This window comes from Callionymus lyra, chromosome 2, assembly GCF_982586985.1.
Source record: "Callionymus lyra chromosome 2, fCalLyr1.hap1.1, whole genome shotgun sequence".
In the NCBI taxonomy this organism is placed as follows: Eukaryota; Metazoa; Chordata; class Actinopteri; order Syngnathiformes; family Callionymidae; genus Callionymus; species Callionymus lyra.
The window spans coordinates 15,257,853-15,278,974 of NC_141819.1; the positions used below are offsets into that span (position 1 = coordinate 15,257,853).

The following is a 21,122-nucleotide window of genomic DNA, read 5'->3' on the forward strand; positions in this document are numbered from 1 at the left end:
TTTAATAATTTAAAAATATTGTTGGTTTTTGCATTTCAGTAAAATACATTTTGGGTTTAACTGCATAAATCAACCACATACAGAACATTTTTGCATGTAAGATCAAAAGAATACTTTGATGTGAGACACATATGACCACTCAAAAAAATATTTTCACACCTTAGGCCTAATTTCTTTTTCCACCCTTTACATTTCCACTAAGGATGTCGGCAGCTAGCTTTGACCCTTGTGTTATCTCAGGGTCAAGATGACCCGAAAATAAATGCATTTCTTTTTTATCCAATGTGTTGTCTCTGGGCCTTCGGGTCACCTTGACCCTGAGAAAACACAAGGGTTGAGTTGAAACATTTTTACTTTACATTACGGTTTCAAAACAAAAAATATAAAACATAAAAAAAGTAAGTAAGTAAGTAAGTCATTTATATTTATATAGCGCTTTTCCAGACCAGGTTCACAAAGCGCTTTAACAATCAAAACAATACTCAATAAAATATATACTTAAAAGGTCAAGATAAGACAGACAACTACACAGTCTGATGGAGCTTCATTAAACACTGTCATTATTTTCAGTGTCCACTAGAGGGCGGTCTCTGCACTATTTTACTTTGTTTTTGTCATTGTTCTAATGATACTTCACATTGTTTTAAAACTGACGGCGCCACCTACTGACCTCTGAACAACATGACACTGTTTCATGAAGCTTCATTAGCCCATCACTAGTATTATGAGTTATTAGTATTGCAGGATTGTACTGTATAATCTCAACAGATGTTGTCTACTGTAATTACCCCCAAAAAGATAAGGATTAATATATGTATATATATAAATATATATATTACTTAAAGTAGACCCCGATGAGAATTCTAATTTATCCCATTTTGATTAAATAACAACTATATTTATTGCATTTTACACAATACATATTTATGTAATTATGCTACTTTTGCCAGTGGGCAGGAATCTATTAAAAAAAGGTCAAATTTAAAGGACATTTATATTATATTTAATACTTTTTATTATTATTCGTGCAGGCCTTTCCTTGATTTTCTGAGACTCTTGTGTTTGTCTCTGTGTTTGAAGTATTGATTTTATTGGGTATTGTTTTAAGCGCTTTGTGACCCTGGTCTTGAAAAGCGCTCTATAAATACTAATTACTTACATATTAAATAAGGATGATTTCCACAATTTTATATTGAAGAGGAATGTCAGCTAGTTTTCATACAAGGAAATGTACTTTGATTTTTATTTATATATTGTGTAGTATCAAGGGATCTGTTTGTGGGACTCTGGTTGGATACATGTTTAGAGTTCTTAGTAAAGAAAGAGTACATGACATTAATCACATACTTTATTCTAATGTTTAATGTGATTAATGTCATGTACTATGTACATGTACTCTGCAGTTGTCTACTCGTGTAAATTGACCGGACAAAGGTTTTAGCTTCTAATGTGACTCCATAGTTATAATCTTTTAGTTGAGGAAAATATTCTCTAACTTATAAATACATAAATATATAACGTGATGTCTCCAGTCAAATATTTCAAGAGAAAATCTACCGTAAAATGAAAAACATATGAACCAAACATTCCATTAAATTCAAAGCCTCAGTGAGAATAAACTCTCTCAGAGATTGAACGAGATCTCACAGTAATGTGTGGCAAACATCACATCGATTTATCCAAAAGAAACAAACTTGAATCCCAACATAAAGTGGATTTAATTACGCCTCGTTTTCAGTCATATGATTTCTGGCGCCCCCTAGCGTAAGAAAGAGTGATCCTCGTGTGGGTTGAACTCGTTCTTCCTCCACAGATGGGAGATTTTCTAATAACCCAAGAGCAACATTTGTACTGTAAACCTTCAGCAGTGTGAGCCCCTGACTGTCGAGACTCGCTGTTGATTTTAGAGCTTAGAGCTGCGGGGTCAACCGGCTCCTCCCTGGGGGTCCCGAGGAGCCCTAATGCCAAACATAACACACTCGAGAATGAGAAACAACACTGTAGTATGCGAGGAATGCTCGTGGAATGAAATGAAGATGAGAAAAGAAGGGGGGGGTGTACATTAGTGTGGGAGCAGATGCAGCTGCAGGGGCGAAGAAAATAGAATTTAATTCATAAATATATTTATGTTCAGAATCATGAAACTTTATGTCCACGTGATCCGGGGCTGCGCCCTACTAGAGGATTCCGAGGGAAAGCTGTGTGTATTTCCTGAGGGGTCTCGAGGAAACGTGACCAGGTTGAAGTCAGATCCTCTGCAGCTCAGCCGGGCTCCGAGCCCCGGAGGCCCCGGGGGCCAAAAGCTTTCCTGCCTGGATCTACAGTCTCTCTGCAGACGAACCAGAACTAAACTCAAACCCACTTGCTTGTCATTTTGTTCTGTGTCGCTAAGTTGTTTTTTTTATTCACTTTTTATTCTTCTCGTGTTGCTTTACATGAAAATATAAATCAACCCTCGAAATCTCAACTTTCAGTTGTAGCTCTTGTCCTACTGAAAGTATTAAAAGAACGCCACCTAGTGGTCACTTGCTAGATGTTCAACTGGGAGCTGATGGTTTGAATACGTTGTCGTTTCAAAATATTTGCTGACGCATGTAAGCAATCCTTTGTTTGTTTAACTATGTTTAAGTTTCTGACCCACAATGACCTTTTCTGACCTACTTTCTGCAATATCTCCTTCTAGGCCTGGCAGTAGTAATTGAAATGTCCCATATTTAGAATTAAATACTGTGACTTTAAAAAGCTAAAGTACATAAGGAAAAACACTTTAATTTGACGGAAAACCCAGTTGTTAACAAAACAAGGAACCAAGTAGAAATAAGGTTTTAAACAAGTGTAACTATATCATGATCTTCAATATAAATAAGGCCAAACATATTACATGAATGCACATCTAATTACAATATATGTTGGGAGACAAAAATGAATATTCAGTAAATGGTGAAGCTAAAGGGGAAAAAAAGGATTACTGTATTTTTAATTATTTTTTTTATTCACTTTCTTTCACACTTATTTTCTACTTTATTTACAACCATCTGCTGATGCATGATTACATGTCATGTACCTCCAGAATGACATCAGCTCTGTGTAAACTTTAATGTGATTTTTCTGGCATATTATCTGCTTTTGTGTATACTTGTATACTTCCTGCACAGTTAACACAACAAAAATTGTGCGAACACGACAAACAAACCAAGTTGAACTCTCCTACCATCCTACATTTATCAAGAGTCGTCATATTGATTGTTCTATGTAGATATCTACAGTCATAATTACATACTGGATAATGTTTCTAGCTACTTTCTTTCTGGAGACTGTTGAGTAATACACCTATGCCAAAAAATAATACAATACTTTAAATGACAGGAAAACTAAAAAACTAAAAAACTAAAAAAAATAGCTAATTTCAGTAACATAAAAACATTTTTGATTAACTATTTGTTTATTTACATATATATACACAAAAAAAACATGTAAATACGATAAGAAACCACCTATTTGGGAAATTTAAAATAGCATCCTAAAAACTAATGAATTTATCTAGAAAAATAATAATAAATATATCAAAAGTAAGCACTGTTAGTGAGCTATCGTCATTAAGTTTTGTAGTTTTAGTTTTATCTCTTTAGACTATCATGACTACCCAACCTTACTGCCTACTTTACATATGAGCATATATCTAGCTTCTCTTCATATCTTCCTACTGCATTACTTCTACTTCAATACCTAAATCACTACCTGTAGACGACAAATCTTTGTTCAGCATCCACAGCACTAAAACAATATCAGGAAATTCCTGTACACAGAACTAGATACTTAAAAACAAACCTTCCAGTTGAAATTCAATCAACCTTTCCTCATTTGTTGACTCACACTTTAGATAAGTCCGACACATTTCCTGGCAAAGGTCGTCTTTTCAAACATTTCCTGTTCTGCTGACAGAAATATGAACGGTCAGACAATTATATTCAACAATGAAACAACATCATTGTCTCGACTGCTCAAGAATGTGACCTTCAACCAGAACATTGTGCTCAAAGACTCACGATAATTACTTAGTTAAACAAGTTCCTTTGACTATAACTATTATCAGATATTTACCTCCTACACACCTTAATCTCTGAGAAGACGATGATGTCAAGAACATATTATTAAACCAGTTTTTGATCAAACTCCAACAACCCTTACCCTAACCTTTACCCTAACCTTTACCCTAACCCTAACTCTAACCCTAACTCTAACTCTAACTCTAACTCTAACTCTAACTCTAACTCTAACTCTAACTCTAACTCTAACTCTGACCTGCTCTAGTAGAAGAACTCACATTTCCCCGATCCTTAAATCTCTTTACTGGCTGCCAGTTTCTTTCAGGATCAACTTTAAAATTCTGGTTCTTACTTTCAGATCTATTCATGGTCAGACTTCTTCTTACATCAGTGATCTGATCCATACTTACACCCCAGCTCGGGCTCTGAGGTCTGTGGATCAGAATCTACTGATGGTTCCTGAACACGGTTCAGGACCAGAGGAGAGAAATCCTTCCAGGCTGTTGCTCCTAAGCTTTGGAACGATCTTCCTGTGTTTGATGATCTACTGACTCCTTCAAGAAACATCTTAAGACATTTTTATTTGTGCTTTTCTTCCTGTGTTTGTCTTATGTGTCTTGATCTTTACTAGTATATATTTAAACTGTGTATTGTTTTTGATTGTTTAAGCACTAAGTGATTGACCCTGGTCTAGAAAGGCGCTTTACAAATAAGTATTACTTATTTACTTACTTACTGATCTAACACTAACACTAATGCTAATGCTAATGCTAATGCTAACCCTAACCCTAACCCTAACCCTAACCTTAACCATAACCATAACCATAACCATAACCATAACCATAACCATAACCCTAACCCTAACCCTAACCCTAACTCTAACCCCACTAATCAGAATCAAATAAAAGAAACCAGTTGTACTCTCTTCTAAAATGAGTTGCACACATCTCAATTATTTAATGTTTATGCAATAATGATGATTATCTTGACACACAACATGTCTTACACAACTGTTTATTGCTGTCTTTTGTGTGTGTGTGTGTGTGTGTGTGTGTGTGACTCTCTCAAGAGTGTTTGCACATGTGCCAGCAGGTGCTTGTTTCTCATGACTGAATCAACACATACTCGCCTTATTCAAGAGGAAATCGTCCGACAGATGTGCGGACGAATAAACACATTATCTCCGGCGTGTGAAAACACAGCTGCTTCACAGAACAAGGTGAACTGTGTCAACGGCAGCGCGGCAGGTTCAATCGTCATTGCATCACATTTACACCTGTCAGCCAGAGCAGGTGTGTGGAGAGAAAACAAAGTCTTTAATCGTCGGCCATTATCTCTTAAAAGCCTATTTTCCTATAATTACAGCAATTGTGAAGTGAGTGAAAACATGAGGATTTTTTTTAATAGCATGGCTTCCACCCCCTCGCCTTCATCACTGTCTGGTAGTTTGCTGAAATATGACATGAAGAGTAAATTATTGAGCCTTGGTTCCTCGTGAATGAAGACATTTATCTTATATACACACTTTTTGATTATTGTCTTGTGAGTTAAAGAAACAGAGATAAAACTGTGTTGGCCGACAACAAAAACAATCACACCAAGTTATTGTAGTTAAAAGAAACCACTAGAATTGTGTCACTTGGACACGTCCTTATTGATGAACCCAGGGTCGTGTTTCGGGTCTTGGATCTTCAGACACCCTCACCTGGGCGACCCAGCCAGGGTTAATCATTCCAGGACTTGTGTCAAGCAGCGCCTCACGCCATGTATCTTATCCCACACCTTGAGGCTTTCTCCGCTGCCTCACTGATGTTCTTAGAGACTTTTCTCTCCTAAGGGACTCGAGTCTCGCTGGTTCTGACCAGAAGATCTTCCTAGTCGATGCATGGTCCTTGCTATTCCAAGCACCTTGCTGGTGCATGTCCACTGTTCTGCAACAGCCTTCCTTCTACACTAACTCTGGTCCAGTGTTGTGTGGCCTTGTTTGTACGACTGCTAAATAGCCCACCAAGGCTTGCCCTTGCATGTCGGATTGTCTCCTTAGTCTTTTACTTTCTTCCAGTTCTGACCACTATGTCTTCTGAAAATACTCCGGTGTCACATGATTTTGTGTACATTAACAACTCCCCTACTCTTTCCAGTTTCAATTCCTCTTATTCCGAAGTTGTTAATAGGGTGTGCTACATCAGAAATGGCCACAGAGGCCTTGGCAGGAGTCCATGCTGATATATCCATACCATGAACTTGACAGGAAGGCCGGCCCGGTCCACTGCTGTTTGGGTTTTTTTTCAGCTCTGAATGCATTGATTATATGCTGCTGATTAGCTTTAAAGATCTTTCCCATGTTCTTCAGAGGCTGGTCTGATGTCAGTTTTTGATTTTTAATTATTTATTGATGATATATTTATTGGATATGTTTTGAATTATTTATTGGATACATTTTGGAATTATTTATTGGATACATTGTGTAATTATTTATTGGATATATTTTGGAATTATTTATTGGACACATTTTGGAATTATTTATTGGAGATGTTTTGAGTTATTTATTGGTTACGTTTTGAAATTATTTATCGGACATATTTTTGATTTGGAATTATTTATCCGATCTGTTTTGGATTTGGAAATATTTCTTGGAATATTTTAGATTTTGATTTATTTAACGATTGTGAATTAAAGATTATTTGCCCACAAAAAAGGAACGCATGACACAGATTTGAACAGTTTTTCCTTCCATTTTGTCAACATTTATTGATGATTAAGTTCTTGCAACAATCTCAATCCTGAGCTACACATGTGTGGAGAAAAACTGTAAACCAACCAAGGACATACAGTCTATTCGAACAGCCTTATTCAACATTTTTATATAGTGCACTTAGATTTCTAACATCACAGGGATGATGACATGGAATTTAAAGCAAAGCCAGTAGTTCTTCAAGTTTTTATTATCTTGTTATCTCTTCCATCCTTACACAGACTACCAACCAACATAACTAGGTTTTGTTTTGCCTCAAGATGCCTCCCGTATAAACTGACTTTTAGGTAAAGTAAGGTAAAGAGATTCCGCTTCAAGTTAACTAGTGAAATACAAACAAGGATTGCGACTTTCCTTTCCGGTGCACTTACAGTGAAAAAATGATTGGTATGTAAAGCTCCGTCATTTGAGCACAGGTTTATATCTTATCACTCAAACCAATGACTGTTGAAAGATATCTGCGTGTTGTAAAACATTTAGCTGCAGGATGTTCTTGAACACCTCATCTGGCTGTTTAACCAACCACATGTGTATCACTTTTCAGATTTTCCTTCATTAATATTTGATGTTGAATCATCTTGCATGTATCGATGCAGGGTCATAAAAGGAAAACATATACAACAAGTCCTGGCACAACAATGGCCATCCATCCATCTATCTTTAACAAATCGGTAGCAGGTTTAACAGCTAAAGCAACAGGTTTAAGATGTTCATCTCCCCAGAAACAACCGCCATCTCCTCTGGGAAAATGAAGAGGCATTCCCAGGAAAATTAGCCGACCTAGTCTTACCAACACATCTCCTGTGAGGAGCCTGAGCTCCTCGCTTAATCTCCAAGGGACAGTCCTGTACCTGAATTGTTTCTTTTGTATCACTAACCAGATTCAATAAAGGCTGTTTCTGAAGATTCTACCTTTCAACAATTTATCTGAGAGCGGTTGCGTAAGAGAGGTATTCTATAATAGTACTTTATGCTAAGTCTATATTGATCAACATGGCAGGTAATAACTCATTTTGTTTAGAATCCTGTTTTCCGGAGAAGGAGTGTCCAAATTCCACACCTCCCTTGACCCGTTCTTGAAGTGACGAGAGAGCAGTTGCTTATTTCAACAAAGATTGTTCAGTTTCTTTCAGCGTTATCTATTATCCTCCATTTATTGAAGATTTCTACAAAAACAAATTCATATTCATACACAATCCCTGTATATTAACGACCATGAAAAAGAAAGACTAGAAATACATAATAATAATAATAATAATAATAATAATAATAATAATAATAATAATAATAATAATAATAATAATAATAATAATAATAATAATAATAATAATACAATTAAGTGTATTTTGACGGACTAATAAATTAAAATGATCTTAAAACCTCATTTGCGGAGGCTATAAAACAAACAAACAAACAATTTTTAGTGAATAAAGCAATTCGGATTTTTTAAAACATACAAAAGTTGCAATTTTTTTGTTTTAAGCCTAACCTTTTTTTTTATTTAAATGTTTATCGGTTTTTATTATTTTTTATTGCTCTATGCTGGCGGAGATGTCGTAGGCTGCTCCATCACTCCGCCCTCGTCAGAGGCAACTTGCGTCGAACGCTCCTCCTCCTCCTCCTCCGCAGTAGTCACTGTGCACTACTGCGCTTCCCACCCTCGGCACCGAAGCATTGACAGGTAACAATCGTTTTTTTGCATGATTTTAAAACCTTTTTTTGCCGCATTTCTCTTGACGCAAAATAGAAGAGTTTGTTTTATCCGCTTAAGTGAGGAGGGAGGTGGGCGGGGCTTCCTCAGATCAACTGCGGCTCCATCACAACAACTGCACCTGACCATCCATAACATTGTGCGGATAAGTTTCATTATTTTGCTTCTTATATTTTCATTTACAGTTTAGTAGGGACCATTAAACGTGAGGATGAATGAGATGAGACTTATGCTTACTTGTTTACATGTTTAAACTCAAGGTGTGTGTGTGTGTGGCATTAATATAAATAAGGCATTAATGTTTGAACAGGTTCAAGGATGGACGCGTTCTTCAACGAGTGGCTGTGGCAGGAGAAGCTGTGGCTTCCTCCTGGAATAGGATGGAAGGACATCGATGGACGCTTCCCTCTGCCCAGAGATCTTCTCTACACTTTCCCCATTGCTTTAGCCTTCATGGCTCTGAGATGTGTTTTCGGCAGGTGAGGGTCACACTGCTGCACCAACGATCAGGTCCATCGTGACTAAACATGATCTCCTGACACGATGGTCTCGTCTCCGAGCCTCAAATCTATTCAAAAAGTTTGATCCAAGCCAGGATTTTAACGCTGCATCACCAAAGCAAATGGAAAATGTTATTTATAAGCATCTTTATTAAGATAGAAGTGGTCGTGTAGGTGCAACGTTTTTATTCCCCGTTGGACTTATTATGTATTTTCTAGGCGAGCATCTAGAGACTTGTTAGAAACAGCTATGATGACGAACAAACAAGGTCAGGAATTCTCTCCAGAAGCACCTGTTTCTTCTCACAGAGCTTTATTCTGAAGGCTCAGTTTAATAGCATTGTATTAGAAATGCTCCAGATGTTTAGATGTTTACATATTCTTTTGCCTATCATAGAGCATATGCAGCATGAAGCTATGATTGATGAAAAGCCAACAAAGAGCCTCGTCATCGCCAACAACCAACCCTCGAGATGATCTTCTAAGCAATGTTAAGCTCAGAAAAAATAGACTTTTGCCTTCAAAGGATAGAAGATCCCTAGAATTCAGAGAATTTTGTGGTTCATAAAAATGTAAAAAATACCTTCTGTTATCTCTTCTTTAAATCTCCAGGTGTTTGTAAAACACGTCACATGGAGCTCCTGGCGAGCCACATTTTTGAAGGCGTCGGTATCGAAATGATCTGGTCGACGCTGATGGAGAAGCCGTTGTTTGTCTGCGGGGTGGACAGGTTTAGAGGACTGCCCCGCCTTGTTTTTGTGTAGCGCCATTAGATATTTATGAGCTGAGCAGAAATTTTAGATGGCGGCAGCAGGTCAACAGGAGCATCTGCACAACTGTGTGTGTGTGTGTTTGTGTGTGTGTAGTCAAGTGTGCTTTATTGACCTCTATGGATTCAAGCTGCTGAAAAGTGTTTCTTTAAATAGTTTCATGGCTTTCTGAGGAGAACCTTCTTGTTGACGCTGATCCCGGCAGGATAATCTCCTCGATACACTTACAAGTCAATGTACACACAAACAAAGTGTCATGAGCTTAACGTCACATGTTCTTTTTGCACATCTTAACACATACGTGCACGAGAGGATCGAGTGTCTCTTGATGGAAGACAAATGTCAGCGTCCACATGGGCAGTGGTTCGACCAGCTGTCGTTTGTTTGTTTACGAGCTGATTCCTGGATCTCTCTGATCATTTCATGTGTTTGAATTTGTAGGAAAATCTTAAATCATCTGTAATCTTGTCTCTTCCCAGGATCGTCGCTCTTCCGTTAGGAAAGATATTAGGAATTAAAGATCGGGTTCGGGTGCGAGCTGCTTCTGTGCCGAAGCTGGAGAACTTCTACAAGCAGAGCAGTCGACAGCCGTCACAAGTTGGTACCTTTATTTTATGAAATATTAACCGGGCCTCGAGTTACTTTATTGGAAACAGATGCTGGGATTATGGAAGATTATCTTTCTGGTGAGGTCATGTGACTGGGACATGTGATTTGATTTTGAGGTGGTGCGGTTGACAGAGATGTCACTTTTTGGCTGGGATTGATTATTGTCTTAATATGTTTTTAACATGTTTCAAATATCTAAATAAAGCCTGTTGTGGTGTAAAAAACAAGACCAAGACAGACTGAAATATTTTGGGGTCGGGAATTAAAAGTGAAAATAGGTGTGTGAACATATTTCATGGTTTTATGAATCAATGTTCCAATTATTTTGTTTGATTCTCTTTCCCTACAGCTGCCAATAATGTGCTTTGTCCCTCAAAATTAAATAATAAATTAAAAGATCTAAAAGATAATTATAAAATATTATCATAAAATAGGAATAATATTTTAATTTATTGCCCATATCCAAAATATTCACATAAATATTAGTTAGCTATATCAAGAATCTTTTTTATAAAATGTTAAATAATGTACGAATGTAATTGTATACATATTGTTATTTTATTTTATTTTATTCTTCTTTTTTACAGTCACTCTGTATAATGTGACCCTTCAGGATATATGTGTGGTTGAACCATTGTCTAGACCTGTTAGTGTGGATGTGAATATTTTCATTGAATTGTTAAAAACATTTTTTTTAATTAATATGATTAAAGTTGTGGTGTTTGAACTACTTTCCTAATCAAACAAATAATATATTTTCTCCTGTCTTTCTCGTCTGTAACATCCCTCTTGTACTGAAGCCTTAACACGAGGAGTTCTTTTGGAAAAACATAAACAAGTCTTTTAACGTTTTAAGTTTTTTTTATTGAACGCTGCTGGGCTAGCTACTGGGATAAATAGTAGGCTATCATCCTACACAGACAGGAAGTACTAGTCCTAGTAAATAGAGGTAAAATGCAGACAGTAGAAAAGAAGGGCTTGCAATATATATATTAAAGAATTTCCTGTCTATGTAGGATGTTAGCTCGCAGCTATTCTAGCAGCATTCTCTAAAAACAAGTAACCTTTACTTTTGTCATTTTCTGGGACTTGTTTTCTTTTGTCAAATGTGGCTCTTCTCTTATGCTTGTTGGACACATAATCTTTTTCCATTAGTTAGATTAGTCAAACTAAAAGAGAGGTTTCTCAGTTTCGAAGTCTATTCAAATATTTGTGTTGCGACTTTGCTTTAATGAGTTGAAACTACAAACCCCACAGGGCCGTAGAAGAACTGGGACTCTTGAAAATGAGGTCAAAGTTCTGAACTGAACTCATCAGTTGTTTTTTCAATTGGTTTCATTTGACTGATTTATTGAAGATTTATATAACAGTATGCTTTAACAACTAATATATCTGTGTGATTATTAACACACACTTGACTGAAAAACATATTCTGTAAAATATATATAAAAATTTCAAAGAAACTGCTCACATATTATTTTGTATTAAATGATGTATTTTATATTTGTGTGTGTTGTCAGAGCCAGTTGTCGAGTCTGGAGAAGCAGTCCGGACTCTCGCAGAGGAAGATCCAAACCTGGTTCAGGCACAGACGCAACCAGGACCGACCCAGTAACACCAAGAAATTCAATGAGGCCTCGTGAGTTTCTTTTTTGAGCCTCATGTATTACAACTAAAAGTGTTTACACTGACGCTCCATTTCTTCTTTGTGTGAACAGGTGGAGGTTTGCGTTCTACCTGGTATCGTTTTCAGCTGGACTCGCCTCCTTAATAAACGTATGTTCGCCTTCGTTTAAAGTGGTTGTACAGATTTTAGCAACATTTATCAACATATGTGATTGAAGGTTAAAGATGTTTAATTGGATTTGTTTTTTTTAACTATATATATATTTTTTGGCCTTTCATGGCCTTATGAAGCTTCATGAAGCAGTGTCATTATTTTCAGAATCCACTAGAGGGCGGTCTCTGCACTATTTTCCTTTTTTTTTAACAACCGAATGTTAAAATGCTGTTTTTCACCTGTTCAACACACCTTTCTGTAAAAAAAATAGACATTTGTCGCTCAAACTATCACGAAAATAAGAGCCGATCAAGACTGCTCAGCTCTGGAGGTGTGGCTTCAGGGGAAGGTCTGAAGAAAGGGGGTTGGACTTTGGAATGTAAAGTGTAGCTTTTTAAAAACGTTAACCTTAATTTGAAGGAGCATATTTATAATTATTGTAATTAGTTATTTAAAAAAAACCTCAAAATGACTTATGAGAATTGTTTAAAATTGTTAGTTTTGGTGTAATGTTGACTTGTTGGGCTCCTGAGCCTGAACTGTAATCTGGCCACAGCACCAGATAATCCTTTACAAAGCTGGACGAACTGGTTCCAACGTTGGAGCTGCCCATGACACAGAATCATAAATGGAGCTCCTGCTCTGTGATAATATGACATCATTCCTTCTATTTTGCAGACATCCTGGTTTTGGGATCAGAGAGAATGTTGGAGAGACTACCCCAACCAGGTAGGTCTGAACGTTGACTCGTAAAATGTTTTTTAAAAAGTTAGCTCTGGAGTTGGAGAAGTTGTGTCGTCCACATCCTCTTTTGAGCAACTGAACTTTATTTTTCCCACATTAGAGACATTGTAGTTGCTTCAGCGGATCACGAGATGAAGATAAAACCTAAAATAATAAAAAAAAAATTGTTGTTTTTTAAAATAATAATAAAATAATAATAAAACAATGATATATATATGAAGAACCTTAAACATTGGAACAAGTTAGTACAAGACCTATTGTAATTACTAGTGTAATAATCTTGTTCTTTCTCTTTATTTCTCTTTGTTCTGTTCTTATTTTATTTTGATTTATTATTATGAAAAATTGCTGTATTTCCTGTGGCTAATTGGAAGAAAAAAAAAATCCCGAAGGAGACCTGCTGAGGGATCAATAAAGTTCTACCTACAAACCTACCTAGTGTCTTGTACTAACTTGTTCCAATGTTTATTATTGCTACAAGTTGGAACAAGTATTTGTTATACAAGATTATTTAAAATGCACACATGACAAAAGTGCAGAAGTGTGTTTATGCCGGGGGGGGGGGGTGTTAGGGATAGTAAAGATAAAGATAGTAAAGATAGTATATAAAATACTATATTTTTTATGAGCTAGCTTGTCAGCATTGACCGGAAGGAGCGTTTGAAAATCTCTCCGTCCTGCAGCGCACCTGAAAGTCTGCATTACTGACTGACGACTGACGGTGACCTCAGGAGGAAGTGGTTTTAAAGCTACTTCCTGTCTATTGTCTTGATGTTGAATGCTTTGGTTTGGATGGAAGTCCAAGCGGTGATTCTTCTCCTTCTTTGGTAACGATTGTACGCGCTGTCAAAGAACGGAAGTGTAACGATTCACTCTCTTTTCTCTCAGCCTGTGGCCCAAACCCACTTCTGGTACTACATGTTGGAGCTGGGATTCTACGTGTCTCTGCTCCTGTCGGTGTCGGTCGACGTCAAGCGTAAAGTACGTCCTTATACACCTGTAGAACACACCTGTAGAACACACCTGTAGAACACACCTGTAGAACACACCTGTGAGCTCATGGACGACTCAACCATCACTTTGCTGCTAACACTCCACGTGCAAATTTCCACTTCAGAACAGATTTCACGCCCGATTATTGGATGGAATGTAATGAAGCTCGGCTGCTCAACAAGTACCAGTTTTAACAGTCAGGGATCGGCCGTTACTTTATGACCACCTATTGTGAAGCTGAAGTAGTGAGTGAGCGACGGGTTCTTGATCCACGAAGAGCAGGAATCTTATTATCTTTTATCTTAAAATGCTGTAACAGACATTGTTCAAGGACGTCAATTTCTGTTTTTCTTCTAGTCAAGGTCTTATAAAACATTGTCTTCTCTTATATCTGATTAATAACAAGTGTCAAACGGCTCAGGGGCCAAACACAGCCCACAAAGTCAGTTGATGTGGCCCGCCATTTTGTTGAAAGTAATGTTTGTTTAAACATAAGTTATGGGACACATACTTGAGATTTTCAACAATTATTAAAGAATGTAAACAAATAAAAAGAAAAAATTTAAAAGGAATTAGGTGATAATTAAGATTAAGGTCGAGAGAATAAAAAGACAATATAAAAATGGTACTTTCTGTTAGTTTGGCGTTTGCGATTGATTTTGACTCCCATATTTTATTGGAAACTAATCTGGCTCAACATTAACTGCTGCTCATTTAGACGTTTTCTTGCCCTGATTTCCTTTAGACTCAATTCAGAATATTATAGAATATTTATTAACATATTTAAAGTGTGAAAACTGAAAATTCTGCTCAACCAAACATTTAAAAAATAAGTTAAATAGATGTAGATTTTTACTTTTCTCTTCTTGTCTCTGATATCTCAGCAACAGTCGCTTCATATCTAGGATCTCATACCAAAAAAATTGTTAAACAAAAACCCACTAGTTATTTTCAATCATGGAAGTTTAATTCTAAGAATAAGAATATCGGTCTCTGTGATCTTGTAGGTCATGACATTCATGTGCAGTTAAAGCTCAGGTCACACATCGTTACTTGGACATGCACTTATTTGAAGTGTACAAGCTCATTTCAACAATAATTCAAACTTTAAAAAATAGTTGACTGTAATAGATTTCTATTTTAAAATTCAAGTCATAGATTACAGGAGTTAAATGTCAGATATAATTCAAATTGGATTCAACATTTAAACATTAGTTGAGATCGAGTCGAAAACCACAGATTCCTCTCTGTACCTTCAATGTTTCCACAGACCCACAGAGACCCACAGAAACACACCTGGTGTACCGACTGTTCTGTTCTGTTCTGTTCTGTGTGTATTTTAGGATTTCAAAGAGCAGGTGATTCATCACATCGCCACCATCGTCCTCATCGGCTTCTCCTACTGCGCTAACTTCGTGAGAGTCGGGACCCTCGTCATGCTGGTGCACGACTCCTCGGACTTCGTGCTCGAGGTACAGAAACTAAACTGCGTGAATCTTTCCACGTCTAACGAACCCAAACATCGTCACGTGAGACTTGGATTGCATGAATATCTATGACTTAAAAGGATGATCAGTAGTAGAATATTTGTATAATAAATATTATCTGTATTTTTCTCCATGTGTGCTTTTTACATTGTTTATCCTGAAATTACAACTAGACTTATATACTTTGATACTCTTATCAAAATCATTTACAAGGTATACTTAACAAATATGTACATGTACATATGAAAAACTATTTACATTGACAAACATGCATAGGCGTATTAAGGTAAGAAGTACCACAGGACACACAGTGTCACATAAACAGGAGTCCATACAGTTCTTAAAAAGCTTTTTATGGGCTTGTTTAGGAACATTTTATCCGGTTTTTTTATACTTAATTTCTGTTTTATATTTTTGTAGTTTTAATCTTTATAGCTATAATTACCTCCCCCAAGGAGGCCATAGGGTCGGCACAAACGTATGTATCTCTGCTTTATAATTCCAACCTCCTAAGGGAGATGCAGGTAAATGGTCAAGGTACTGATGGTTCTAAAATACCATCTGGATCCTGTAGACTCCTGCGGAGTAGAGCTTACATTTAGCGAAATAGTTCTGGAACGCGACTGCCCTTGATGCCTTTTGAAAAGGTAACATAAAAATACAGATAAAGCAAGTGCAGGATGGAATTACAATAGAAAAATCAATCTGGATTGGGACGGGTTGCCTGTAGATGTTTTCTAGTCAGTAGTCAGTCAGACTATTAAAAGGAAACAGAGAAAATATTGAGTCCAATTCGTTGGTCTGTTCCCCGTAAAAGTCATTTTCAAAGCAGAACTGGAAAAACTAGTTTGAGGATGTTTTCAACTTTTGCACTTTCTCTTTTTGTTGAACATTACATTACTGTTCTTTCTTTTGAAATGAATGAATCATGAAGTTTAAAATAACAAATAACAATCAATATTACATTTTTGCACATTCAAAACAAGATAGATGGGTTTTTTAAGACATTGCAAAAATGTCTTTTTTTCCAAAGTTAAATACACTGTTTTGTCTTCAGATGAGAATGTTGTTTGCTTTGGCGTGGTGTAACGTGACTGTAAAATGCTTTTGTCTGTTGACCCTGACGTGACACGACAACTTCATTGTCTTCGGTGTGTTTGTGTGTTTTACGCCAACCCAGGACTCATCGATAACACGTCACTGTCACTGGAAGAAATGTGGCTTCAGTTAGAGTCAGATAGAAATCTCTTAAAAAAACAAAACAAATACTGCTAAACTAGGGTTAAAAGGTAAACACATACTTAAGAGAGCGGAGAGTACTTTACAAAAAGGAGCTTAAAGTAAAGTAGACTTTAAGCTCCTTTAATATGTATTAAATATATATTTTTTATCCAAATTTAAAGTATTGACATTTTCAATGAACAAAATAAGCTTACATTTTGGTAAGTATTTCTTATGTAATATTTAATACAACTGTTTTGATTCTCGTCAAAATTGGACATGTTTTGTTGCTTTTTTTAATGGGTGTCTTATGCTCCCTTAAAATAACAAAAACAGCCGGAATTCTTGAGAGAAAACTCCTTTATTTACTGTGTAATAAAATAGAATCCCTTTATTGTCATTATTGCAGTACTGCACCGTTGGGCACCAAACAATACAATAAAAAACAAACATTAAGAAAAATTACAAAGTAAATGAACTATAAATGATTAATCAAATACATCTACAAAATGAATACACTAATAAATAAATACAAAAAAAGATTTTAAAAAAACAATAGAAATAGAAATTAATTATAACCAACATATTAGTGATGAAGCTTCATGAAGCAGTGTCATGTTGTTTAGAGGTCAGTAGGTGGCACCATCAGTTTAGAAATGATGTGATGTTTCATTAGAAAAGTTGTTCAAAACATAGGGAAATAGCGCAGAGACCGCCATCTAGTGGACAATAGAAAATAATGACAATGCTTCATGAAGCTTCATTAGACCTTCACTAGTCAAATTCCCAGCGAAAATTTTGTTTTGTTTTTTTACCATTGTGCACATTTTAAAGACATTGTTGTGTTATATGTTTGTTTTATTTAAACAAAATTGCACATGATTACATTTTTATAGGGGTTTGTGAAGTGGCTTTGAAATCTATAAAACCAGCAGACAAACACAAAGACAGACCTTCTATTTACTGTTTAGAGATACGAGAGAGGGGCAAGATATTGGCGATACTTTCTAGACTTCATCGCGCAACTCTTTTCTATGGTTGGACGAAACCTGAATAATCATAGGGAACTCATAGTAGCATCATACACACATCGTACGAAGATCAAAAGATTGTATAAACTTAACTCAGAGTGGTTTTACTCTCAGGTTCACAGGCCCAACGATTAAAAAATAAATGTATAGCATATTATTAACATCATATTCTCTTTCAGGTGGGAAAGATGCTACACTACGCCGGCTGGACCACAGTTTGTGACTCCATCTTTGTCGTCTTCGCTGTCCTCTTCCTGGTGACGCGTCTGGTGGTGTTTCCTGGACGGTGAGACAGTTTGCTTTTGATATTATCTGGAGGACAGTAGAGACAGAAATATGTCTGTTATTATTTTTCAAGAGTGATGAATAAAAAACAAGTGAGGTGCTGGTTGAAGCTTCATAAAACAGTTTCATGTTGTTTCGAGGTCAGTAGGTGGCGCCATTAGTTTAAAAATGATGAGATGTTTCATTAAAACAAAGGGGAAATAGTGCCGCCACCTAGTGGGTTCTGAAGATAATGACACTGCTTCATGAAGCTTCATTAGACCATCACTATAAAACAAAACTACAAAAATGCAATCAAACATAAAAAAAAATATCACTTGGTTCAGTGGTTGAAACATTCATTTATTTATTCACCAAAAATGTCAAATTAACAAAAAAAAAATACATTAACCACAGGACACAGTGTCACATAAACACGAGTCCATACATTTCTTAAGAAGCCTTGTATGAGCTTGTTTAGGAACATTTTATTCGTTTTTTTTAATACTTAATTTCTGTTTTATATTTTTGTAGTTTTAATCTTTATTGCTATAATTACCTCCCCCAAGGAGGTAATAGGGTCGGCACAAACGTATGTATCTCACTGCTTTATAACTCAAACCTCTTTAGGGGGATGAAGGTAAATGGTCAAGGTACTGATGGTTCTAATCTTTTTTCACCAAAAATGTCAAATTAACAAAAAAAAATACATTAAAAAATAATACAAATAATTTAAAAAATGAATTAAAAAAAAAAAGGGAAATAAATATCAGATACACTAAACACTTTAAATTATAGCTTGCAGGTGGTTACATTTAAAGTTGACACAACATCTGCATTTTGTGTGTATTATGGGATGGAATTAACAAAAAATATTTCAAACAACATTTCCTGAGACTCATTCTTTACAAATGACAATAAGGCAGTATTGAGCAGGACTGACATCTAGAGGCCAGACAGGTAAATGCATCTAATTCTAGTCATGTTGGACGTTTCTGGAACTCCTGATGTGTTATCAGTTTTATCTTGCCCTTTAAAGTATATACTTTATTGAGTATTGTTTTGATTGTTTAAGCGCTTTGTGACCCTGGTCTGGAAAAGCGCTATATAAATAAAAATGACTTACTTACTTACTTACTTACTTACGTGAGAGTTTATTACGCAACATTAACCGATCCAGTGTCTTTGTTCTCTCAGGCTCATCCATGCGACGCTGGTGCTGTCTCTGGAATTCTTCCAGCCCTTCTTTGGATATTACTTCTTCAACGCTCTCCTGCTGGTGCTGCAGGCGCTGCACATCTTCTGGGCTTATCTCATCCTGAAAATGGCCTTCAAGTTTATCTTCATCGGGAAGGTGAGTCTCTGACCAAAAACTGGGCGACACACGTCAAATACACGACTCGTCCACCAGGTGGGGCCTGATGAGCGCAGCGACGTGGACAGCGAGGAGGAGGAGGAGGAGGAGGAAGAGGAGGCGGATGATGAAGAGGACGACGGCACCTGGGAGCGCAGGAAGGGAACCGTCAACTCTCCGCTGGCGTCGCTGGCCGACAGCTGCGTCCTGAACCACCTGACCAAGCAGAGGAACATGAACAGTCGACAACCTAAAGCCAGATAGTGGTGAGACGTGTCGTCTCCTCTCAGACCCTCAGTCATTAAAACTCTCGTTTTTCTGATGCGATTTTTTTTGGTTCATCGTCGCGGTCCGTGAATGGTTTCAGACGACAACATGGAGGCACCAACGATTGTACATGTAGTGTGATCAATAGTCAACATCTGTTGTGGTGTAGAAAAATACATATGATAGTTTGAACACCTGTACATTGAATTGACAAAGCCTTGCCACCGTGTGCTTTATAGAATGACACTAGTTTTATACGTTTAATAACCTTCTTTTTTTCTTTATTACGCATTTACTTTAATTTGCAGTGCAGTGTTGTAGAGGTCACCTGAAGGTCATACGCTCAGCCGATTGTTCCCTGTTGTGTGTGAGTCCTCCACGTTATTTTATTTTGTATTTATTTCTATTATTCGTTACTATTCCCTAAGTATTGTTATTATTTATTACCCCTCAAATAGATTTATCTGTATCTAAAAATAGATTTTAAGGAAAGGTACTTTTAGGTGGGCTTTCAAATACATTTGAAATAAATAATACATGATAATTTTAGCATGATCAGCTTGATTTTATACTTTTCTCTCTTTTATTTTTTGTTTAATGGCCCCTCACAACAGTGACTGTATATATTGTGGCCCCTGAGGAAATGTAATTGTCCACAACTGACATAATGATTTGTTTAATATAGTTATTAAATAGATTAAAATAAGGAAGTCTTAAGTTATGATATAATACGATAATATACAGTATAATACTTAATTTCCCCAACAAATATTTTTACCACCGCTCGTGTGCTTTTTGATAAAAACTTTTTTTTTTCCAACAACATGGTCATGTCGCTCTGCAGCAAAGATCTGGATCAAAATAATGCTGATTTTACCACAGATTTCATAGAGAAGATGTGAAGCACAAATATGTTTACTGTGTTAAAGTGAAGTGCTTCCTTGTTGTTTCACATGTTGCCGTTTTGTTGGAGTTCATCATCTCACACGTGTGATGTTGGAAATATTGTTTCTCCAACTGCTTCTCATCAGACAAGTCGTAGAAATCCACTGATTTTTTTATTTAGATTTTATAGCGTTTGTAAATTTGCAGGCGGATTCAACCTTACTAGGCCTTAACACATCTGTGATCCTCTTTGTTTCCATGTGTTTGTTTGTTACTTCCGTCTTAAAACAAGGCAATGAATGATTCAATCTCTCCTGGCACTTTTGAATAAATGTCCTTTTGTCTTCTTTCTCTGAGGCTTCAGTCGTTTGAACAGAAAGTAGAGCACAGTCGAGCTGCAGTTACAGAGTCTGTGGTGGTCGTTTCTTTCAATTGCTCGTTCATTTATTGATAAAAGATGGGTTTTTTTTATGGAAATGATGTGAAAATATAGCTTCTGTACAGCCCACATTTATAAAACATACAGTTTTATTTCATTTTATGAATGTATGAATCTTAATTGACCTCAATAACAATTGAAAACTTGTATTTTTCAGCTGGTTTACAACTTATGATGAACCGTCAATCTGTCCAGGGTGTCCTCCGCCTCTGGCCCAATGCAGCTGTGATGATAAAAAAAATAAAATGGAATTTGAAGAAGAAAAC

The 21,122-nt window shown here is 36.5% G+C and overlaps 1 protein-coding gene across 3 annotated transcripts; it reads left to right on the top strand.

Moving 5' to 3' along the window:
• The first annotated feature begins 8,399 nt into the window (after positions 1-8,399).
• Positions 8,400-20,768, top strand: LOC148085447 (ceramide synthase 2-like). Of its 3 annotated transcripts, XM_087783652.1 has the most exons (12): positions 8,430-8,482; positions 8,573-8,651; positions 8,823-8,991; positions 10,262-10,379; positions 11,912-12,030; positions 12,110-12,167; positions 12,850-12,900; positions 13,804-13,896; positions 15,252-15,380; positions 17,827-17,933; positions 19,109-19,265; positions 19,323-20,768. In XM_087783652.1, exons 3-12 carry the CDS (start codon positions 8,831-8,833, stop codon positions 19,527-19,529), a joined length of 1,200 nt encoding a protein of 399 aa, XP_087639778.1. In that variant the 5' UTR covers positions 8,430-8,482; positions 8,573-8,651; positions 8,823-8,830; the 3' UTR covers positions 19,530-20,768. The 3 variants fall into 3 exon arrangements, with proteins under 3 accessions (XP_087639779.1, XP_087639778.1, XP_087639777.1); XM_087783653.1 differs by lacking the exon at positions 8,573-8,651 and having other exon boundaries at positions 8,400-8,482; XM_087783651.1 differs by lacking the exon at positions 8,430-8,482 and having other exon boundaries at positions 8,493-8,651.
• Positions 20,769-21,122: the final 354 nt, after the last annotated feature.

Bases quoted from the DNA above. Each gene is read 5' to 3' on its own strand.
- LOC148085447 (XM_087783653.1), top strand. From the start codon at position 8,831: ATGGACGCGTTCTTCAACGAGTGGCTGTGGCAGGAGAAGCTGTGGCTT. The intron at 12,031-12,109 runs GTGAGTTTCTTT...TTGTGTGAACAG, and splicing joins AAGAAATTCAATGAGGCCTC to GTGGAGGTTTGCGTTCTACC. The intron at 13,897-15,251 runs GTACGTCCTTAT...TGTGTATTTTAG, and splicing joins CGGTCGACGTCAAGCGTAAA to GATTTCAAAGAGCAGGTGAT.